Source organism: Amphibalanus amphitrite, unplaced genomic scaffold (genome assembly GCF_019059575.1).
Source record: "Amphibalanus amphitrite isolate SeventyFive unplaced genomic scaffold, NRLGWU_Aamphi_draft 001782F_arrow, whole genome shotgun sequence".
Lineage (NCBI taxonomy): Eukaryota > Metazoa > Arthropoda > Thecostraca > Balanomorpha > Balanidae > Amphibalanus > Amphibalanus amphitrite.
The window spans coordinates 43,640-52,313 of NW_024883275.1; the positions used below are offsets into that span (position 1 = coordinate 43,640).

At 48.5% G+C, this 8,674-nt stretch overlaps 1 protein-coding gene across 1 annotated transcript; it reads left to right on the forward strand.

Annotated features, from left to right (window-relative positions):
• Nucleotides 1-1,791: 1,791 nt before the first annotated feature.
• Nucleotides 1,792-8,271, forward strand: LOC122375142. The gene is made up of 2 exons (XM_043354345.1): nt 1,792-1,895; nt 6,768-8,271. The coding sequence occupies exons 1-2, from the start codon at nt 1,884-1,886 to the stop codon at nt 7,446-7,448; spliced, it is 693 nt and encodes a 230-aa protein (XP_043210280.1). The 5' UTR covers nt 1,792-1,883; the 3' UTR covers nt 7,449-8,271.
• The last annotated feature ends 403 nt before the right edge of the window (nt 8,272-8,674 follow it).

The following is an 8,674-nucleotide window of genomic DNA, read 5'->3' on the forward strand; positions in this document are numbered from 1 at the left end:
ACTGTGCAAAGGTTAACGCTGATAATTATCTTTTATGCATTTTTAATTCACTCTTCTTGAAGTAGGTATTTTGTGAATTAAATGAATTGCAAATCAGTCACACTCTTATTTATTAGTTGTCCCATTTCACAGCATCATGGTCGTCCGATTATTTCGAAACTTTCCCAGAACTATGGCTCAGCTCATTAGAATATACGCATTCTAGATCATTTGTCGTCAGGTAATTCGTCAGCTGGAAGGCTGCCTCGTGCCGGCTATTTCAGCGTGCGTGGCGGCGCGTCGGTCATGGCGCCGCTGCTGCATCTCCCGGCGCACCTCATTACTGCCCAACCACCGGCCATTATTCATCGAGGCCGCCCCGAAAACCCGGCGTGTACTGCAAATGTACCTGCAATCTGATCTGACAGGCCCATTTGGGGAGCGCGCCCGCCACGCTGCAGACAGAGATGTCCACGGAAACAACTCTTCTGCGAGTGGTTTCGCTTTGGATGGAAATGAAAGCTTTCGATCATCGTGACCATAAATGATTGTCGATGATTTGTGGAATACAGCAGTCAGATCATTTCACATCAAGTGCTCACCTTAATTGTTCCAGTGCTACTATAATACTCTCAAATGCCCAATTAAATTTGCATGCACGCACAATAGACAATACACGAGTAGTAAAGTAATCTTGCATTACACAAGGTGAACACGCAGCTCGCTCCTTCACTTGAATTCTGTATTCATTAGCCAAAGGATCGATCTGTTCAACACTCCGTATCATCCGTAACAACAAAGAAGCATAACATAAAATCAAACCCAATTCTGCTCGACATTTATGCGCGTGTAACGGAGGTCACCTACCGTGTATGGATGCTCCAGCACCCATGGTATTCACCTCTGCAACTACCTCACATCGGTAGACGTGTGCAAGGCGAGAATTTACCCCGGTAGTAAAACTTTTACGAGCCGGCTAGGGTTTCTAGACGGTCTGCCAAATTGGTTGCAAAGCGGCATGATGTTCTCTTTACGGTCGGACTGGAAGGTAACTGTTTGTCGGTGGGGCACGAACGACCCGAGACCCTCCCTTCAGTGTGGGTGGCGAGGTGCCCTGCAGGTGAACATCGCACGCAGTTACGAGCGGCAGCTGGGTGGCAGAAGGGGAGGCCTAGGGAGGCGGAATTACGGATGGGTGGCGCCGGAGTGCGTTCTTGCACCATCGTGAGTTTTAGTGGATAGTTGGACGGTGCGTAGAGGGGCGTCGTTAATAGGGAATTGGCGAATCACATGACTCCCGTATGTGAGCGCAGATTAGCCTCAGATTGGAACGAGACTAAAAATTGAGTCCTTGCGTTTGCATCGTGTATGATTTGACTTTTTAATTCATGTTCATCAGAATACCATCACCATCATTAGGTAGATTTATCAACAGTTCTGTGCCTTTGAATTCCTCAATTATTTTCCTTATCTTGTCTTCTTATTCACACAGCTAGACGCTGACTCACCTCTCGAGACTCGTCGATACGCCTGAAGTAACGGACCACTGCTCACTGTCTTATCGGCTGTCCTCGTCACCGACCGCACCTTATCAATGTTTACGCCATCACGCATTCAGCGGTGCTCGATCGTCTCCAAGAAAGCCAGCGATCGTCCTCGATCACGTCCGGCGCGTGCCGGAAGCGATGCCACCTGACTTCCGGAGCGTGGCTACGCGGTATCCGGTGCTTCATTCCCGGAGACTTGAGTGCCGGGCAAGGACATGGTCAGACCACGCAGATAGTGCGTCGGAAGGTGGGAGATAACGACCAGTATAAAGCATGCGATCGACTGCAGTTTGTCATCAGTAGCAGGTCTTGACAGAGGAGAACATTACCCAGCTCTCACTGCGCTCCACTGAAGACATGAAGTCTCTGGTGAGTTTGTTTGGCGGTAGATGTCTAGTTTGTTGTACTTACTTAGTTGAATACCGCATGAGCTACTTAAGTGTTCAGTTCTCTTTAAACCAGGGATGCGGAGCCGGAGCCGGAGTCGGAGCCGGAGCCGCCGGAGCCGGCATATTTTGCCCGGAGCCGGAGCCGGAGCCGGAGCCGTGAAACAATATAGACCGGAGCCGGAGCCGGAGCCGGAGCCGCCAAAAAAGGGGGCGACTCCGGCTCCTTTTTATTTTTTGAAGAGGAAAAAAAATAATTGACCTAGTTCGGTTTGACAGTACAAGGCAGTGAAACATATGGTATGTACTTACGTCATGGGCCATCAAGTGAATGAAAAAAGCCGAATATCCCCAGTATCCCACAGTACGCAATCAACTTCCTGTCTGCTCCTCCCCCCCCCCCCCCCCCCCACGTCTACTGCATCCCCAGAACATGAGGACCGGTCATCAGGTGACGGCCATTGTTTTCAAGCCAGTGCAGTGGACTGCGACTCCCAGCACCGTCTCTGCCGAGACGGGTGTCAGCTTACGATGGTTCAGTGAACTCCGATTCGCGGCGACTGCGTTTCCAATGCCATCGCTTCCTACCCTGAAGAGAGGAAATTGCTCCACACTGAAAACAAAATGACACAAAAAACGACTAAAAACGCACAGGCAGAGCGTGTTAACTAGGCTTTCTTGTGTACCCTGCATCATGCATTTTTTGACCCGTCGCAGACGTGTCAATTTACAAATGTGTTAACCCAGTCGTGTTGTGTCCTAAAACACAGTATCATTGTGTCTTCAACACATAAGGCTTGTGTGAATACATTTGCAGAATACAAGGTAAATATGTTACTAAATTTAGCACAAATCGCAAGTGAAAGCAGGAAACACGTAGTGATTATGTAGTTTGTTGCCGGGGCGCAGTTGAAGGGACTATGGCTTTGGCTGGACAGGCTGACTGCCAAAGCCGGGCCCCGAGTGGAATCGGGCGCTCGGGTGTGGTCAGGGCTGAGTACCCGGCCGGCCGACCCATACGGTCAGGGCGCGGTCAGGGCTGAGCACGCGGGCGGCCGACCCATACGCGAGCTGGAGTCGCGCCCGGTCGACAACTTCAGAGCCGAGGGTGAACGCGTCACGTGGACGGCCCAATCAGCGCACTAATAAGCAGCCGGAATAAACTTTCAGCCACCGATTTTTCAAATATATCATATATAGACGGAGGAGTTTCTTCCTCCAAGCAGACGTTAATTAGCTATGCTTCAGCTTGCACTTGATGATATCAGCGCATATTGCTCTAGACAATTTATCATGTATCGACTCCCTCGGCAGTATTGTGCATTTTGACCTTTCTCAAAACACTTTGGCAAATTTTTACAAAAACCCAGCGTAAAAGTCGGTGCTCGAAAAACGCCCTCTCTTATCCCCATTTGAAGTTAAGGTTCAGAGGTCGCTCACTGGTGGATGGCACGGTGTATTTGTGCAAGGGTACACGTCTACGGAATAGCCTTGACGTCTACCATATCCGACAACACATGATTTCGATACGCTGATGCATTACATTCGTCCAGCGTGCTTGGCACGATAAAATTGTGTCACTATTCTGTTTTATGTGTTATCAAACGTGTCGAAGGTCCCGCCAAGCGTGAAAATACTCAGCCTTATTGTGTTTTGGGTGCGATTAACACATGACTGATGTGTTACCAGTACAGAACATGCCCTCACTGTGTCGATTTGTTTTCAGTGCATGAACAACTCTAGCTCTGACGCGATTGCAAACGTTTCTGAGGTGGGGTAAAAAAAACCGTTCTGGTGACCTGACCTGACCTGAAACGGCATTTTTTGCTGAAATTTGCGTAATGAATATTTAGGGAAAGTCGCCAAGTATATACCCCCGCCCGGAATAGGCTTAACCCTATTCCTGGCGGGCTCCGCCGGGACAAGAAACTGGCGGGGGGGGCCGATTCGGCCCCCCCCCCTGAGATCTTGAGAACGAAGCAAGATAGCGACAAGCGGTAAACGGCATCGGATACGCATGGACAAGATCTACAATTTTTACAAAGGTCATTTTCAGGTCAGGTCAAAGATGACGTCACAGGGGTCGAAAAAATCAAAATGGCGGCGCTAGATATGGAGAGTTTTTCTCGAATAACTTTCGAATTAGTCAAGATAGGAACAAACTAAGGGCATCATCGTGATCCTCTCGTCAATCCGCATCGAATGATATATATGTTGACCTCGAAAGGTCAAGGTCAAAGGTTGACCTCAGGTCACGTGACCTCGAGGTCATCATGTATATCATTCGATGCGCCTTGACGAGCTGAACACAATGAGACCATCCACGCGTCTGTATCTTGTTCCTGTACGGAGTTATTGGCCAAAAACCTTTGGTGACCTTTGATGACGTCACATGACCTCACAGCTGCCCAACAGCAAAACAGACCTCAAGGTAGTGAAGGTTGATCGTATATGAAGTCATGTATGGTATATGGGGCCATTCCGACCCGTTTTAGCGGTAAAAACAGGGAGTTGATTTTTCCCCCATTGACTTATAATGGGGAGGTCGCGAATCTGACCTGACCTTAGGTCACCGATATCAAAATTCCGAGATATACAAATTGCACATACTGGTACCCTAACTAAAGCCTGAAGAGAAGAAATTGATCGGTCAAAAACTCTAGCTCTGGCGTGATTGCAAACTTTTCTGAGGTAGGGTCACCAAACCGCCTCTGGTGACCTGACCTGAGGTCAGATCAGCTCAAAATTTTCAGACATGTTGCGTAGAAGCCTTTTAGGAAAAGTCAGAACATTTGAGCTTCCTAGCTCAACGCGTTTGGGAGAAATAACCAAAAAACCTCAGGGGGGCTCCTGAGGCCCCCCCCCCCCCCGCCAGGAATAGGGTTAATACCTGTCAAGACCGTATTTTTATTTCCGGAGGGTATATGAAAGTAAATTGCGAATCAAGTATCGAATAACTGATCAAAGTACCTAAATAGGCATTACATGAAGGATCGTTAAATGAGCGCGGGTCTTCTGGCTTGTTTCAGAGTCAGCCAAAGCTGTGGGACAGCTTCGTGGACTTTTGAGCTGTTGTGATCACGGCCAGCCAAACAGTGGCGAACTCCAACGAGACGGCGTCGAAGTGATTGATACAGGACAATAATCTCATAGGGGACAATAATGCGGACGCACTTGGTTAGAGTTGTGTTTTTTTCTGTTGAAAAAGCAAACCTGAATTTTCTGAAAACTTTCAAAAGCTGTGCTGCACTTCTTAAAGGCCGTTGTCACGATAACAAGATATTTGTTTGCAGTAGCACCATGGTGATTTCCTGTTTCGTATAGGTTGACTACACCAGTGCCGCTGTGCGAGTCATTCATTATGCGCAGGAAATTACTGTGGGATTAGCGAGTTAGGGGATCACTGAGACAGTAGAATTTGATTTGATTATGTATCGGGTGTTGGATATTTCCACCTCATTGAGTGTGTTTCACGCGTTGCTGCTGCTTAAGTTTTTGGTGTACCCTTTGTTAAGGCATTCGAAGACACATGTTCTGTTCCACTTGTTCTGCGTTCTGTTCCAACTCCTACAATAGGTGACAAATTGCTTTGTGTTTTATTAGCGGATGTCTTATTTTGCGAAACAATCAAACCTTGAGCTTGTGCATCGCGAGATGCAAAAGTGCTAACTTAGCCGTTAATAGTGATTTTTGATTTCGTTATACTTGGTTTACGACACCAGTGTTTGAAACATGCGAATAAACAATATGTCTTGTATTCGTTGAGGCACTTTGTTTGGACATTTGCAGGAAGCTACGGATGTTATGTATCCTGAAATATTAAGACTAGTCAACGGTATTATTTTAATATGCACGTGTTTTAATACCTATAATATGGTTTATAAAAGTAAAAAAGTTGTATTAATAGAATCGTAGAAGTATATTTTTAGTAGATTAAGAGTGTTTTCGGAGATATACCATGGGTGTAAAAAACCTCTTTCAACTGCTCAGATATGTACTATTTGTTGAAAAGGTCTTCTAGGGTGATTTTTAACCGCGTAAACGGGGTAGCGAAAGAGTAATAGCATACTTTTAAAAAGAGCTTCAGGGTAATTTAACACCGTTAACGTTATATCATGGTGTAGTAAAACACCCAACCCTCCTAACAGTGTTCTATTACCTTCTTCTTGGTGTTCATTTAGAAGCCAATGCAAGTAATTTAAGCGGGGAAGGGACTAAATTAACCTTCCCCAAGTGCTCAGATATGTACTGTGCAATTACACCGCTAACGGTGTCAATATTTCTTTGTGTGCAGTTCTCTCCGAGGTGCGTTTGCGCGGGGACGCGGTCATGAGCCGGTCATAGCAAAGAGTAACGCGTATAACCAATCCAATTTTTCTTCCACCCGTATTTAATTGATTGCATAGGGGATGTACTGAGTCGGAGCCGGAGCCGCCGGAGCCGGAGCCGCCGGAGCCGGACCATTTTACTCGGAGCCGGAGCCGGAGCCGGAGCCGCCATAACATTTCACCCGGAGCCGGAGCCGGAGCCGGAGCCGATTTTTTTCTCCGGAGCCGGAGCCGGAGCCGGAGCCGTCTGAAATTTCCACGGCTCCGCATCCCTGCTTTAAACAATCGCTTATGGTGTTCCATCATACTTAATTAACTGCAGATGAGTGTGCTTCATATGTTCGTACAATAACAACTAGCAGTAAAGCTAAAATCATTCAAGCTTCTTGCTTTGTCTCAAAACAGATTTAAGGGGACTTGCCCTGAGCAAGCATATTTTCAAGTTAACAGTCATAAAAATGTGCAATATGTATCTGGTTCTATTGAAATGTGCGTAGAAATATTACACATAATGTTCCTTTTCACAGATTTGCTTCGCTGCTACCATGCTGGTGGCCTCTGCTGCCGTTCGAAGGCCTCTTGGCCTGAGCCAGGACGGCACCTACTGGCCTGACAGGGCCCAGGGTGAGAGGCGTCCTCTTGGTCTGAGCCAGGACGGCACCTACTGGCCCGAGAAGGCCCAGGATGGGAGGCGTCCTCTTGGTCTGAGCCAAGACGGCACCTACTGGCCCGAGAAGGCCCAGGGTGAGAGGCGTCCTCTTGGTCTGAGCCAGGACGGCACCTACTGGCCCGAGAAGGCCCAGGGTGAGAGGCGTCCTCTTGGTCTGAGCCAGGACGGCACCTACTGGCCTGAGAAGGCCCAGGCTGAGAGGCGTCTTCTTGGCCTGAGCCAGGACGGCACCTACTGGCCCGAGAAGGCCCAGGGTGGGAGGCGTCCTCTTGGTCTGAGCCAAGACGGCACCTACTGGCCCGAGAAGGCCCAGGGTGAGAGGCGTCCTCTTGGTCTGAGCCAGGACGGCACCTACTGGCCCGAGAAGGCCCAGGGTGAGAGGCGTCCTCTTGGTCTGAGCCAGGACGGCACCTACTGGCCTGAGAAGGCCCAGGGTGAGAGGCGTCTTCTTGGCCTGAGCCAGGACGGCACCTACTGGCCTGAAAGGGCCCAGGGTGAGAGGCGTCTTCTTGGTCTGAGCCAGGACGGCACCTACTGACCCAAGAAGGCCCAGGGTGAGAGGCGTCCTCTTGGTCTGAGTCGAGACGGCACCTACTGGCCTGAGAGGGCCCAGGGTGAGAGGCGTCTTCTTGGTCTGAGCCAGGACGGCACTTACTGGCCCGAGAAGGCCCAGCCCCAGGGCGAAAGGCGCCCTCTTGGCCTGAGCCAGGACGGCACCTACTGGCCCGAGAAGGCCCAGGGTGAGAGGCATCTCTTTGGTCTCGTTCGTTCTGACGATGACACAGATGCCCGATTTGCGGCCGTTATTGAGGACAACCAGAACGGCTTCCATGGCTTCGGCATGTCCAGCAACCCGGCCTCCGAAGCTGACAGCCCGCAGTAGAGGACCTGGCTTACGCTGCAGCACTCCAGCTGAGCGTTGAACTGATGTCAAAAGGCGTTCTTTGAAGACGTTTAAACATATGTCAACATTAACCAGCTTATACTGCCAGAGTCAAAAGTATATGAGCGATAGTCCGCAACTGTACAGAGCAGCGTGATTTTATGTGATTGTAAACGCTTCATGTGCCTGTGTCCCCTGAACTTTTAATGCCTTGTAGTGAGTATGTTTCTAGGAGTGGTGTTCTTATTATATATTTATTGGAATGCTTCGCTGCTTGTCTAGTATGCTGTGAGCTGTACGGATTTTGCATTATTGCCACATTTATTGTCAGTTTTTAATAAAAAAATTAATCGTTAAATGATAAACTGACTGAAGGAAAGGGAGCACGACGGCAATGTCCTTATCGGTCACTTATTCATGGTTTTGATCGTTTTTCTACCACGTTCCACATAATACACGTGCTTATCAGTCGGCAATAGTATTTTGGAATAAATATGGGAGGCATTTTTCATTTAGTATCACCCACTTCTGCTACTGGTTTTAAATGCCCTCCACCCAAAAACAAGGACTCTTCGACGAATATCCATCGCTTAGAGCTTGCATTAGTTTCGTTAAGTTTTGTCTTGGACCCCGAGCAGATGACTCCAACAGAATCTGGTCCGTACAGATAAATCATTTAAAACATGACATTCGATAGTGCTTAGCAATCGAGCTCAAAGTAATGCTACTCTGGTCACCCTCGATGAAATTAGCAAGGGGTGGCATTTATTTGCCGAACCCCTGTTCTAAAAGCAGCATTTTGAGGCCCCACTGTCGCCATAGTGCTTCAGCCTTCAGATTGGCCTGCGATGACCCGCGTAATCAAACAGGATCGAGTAGGG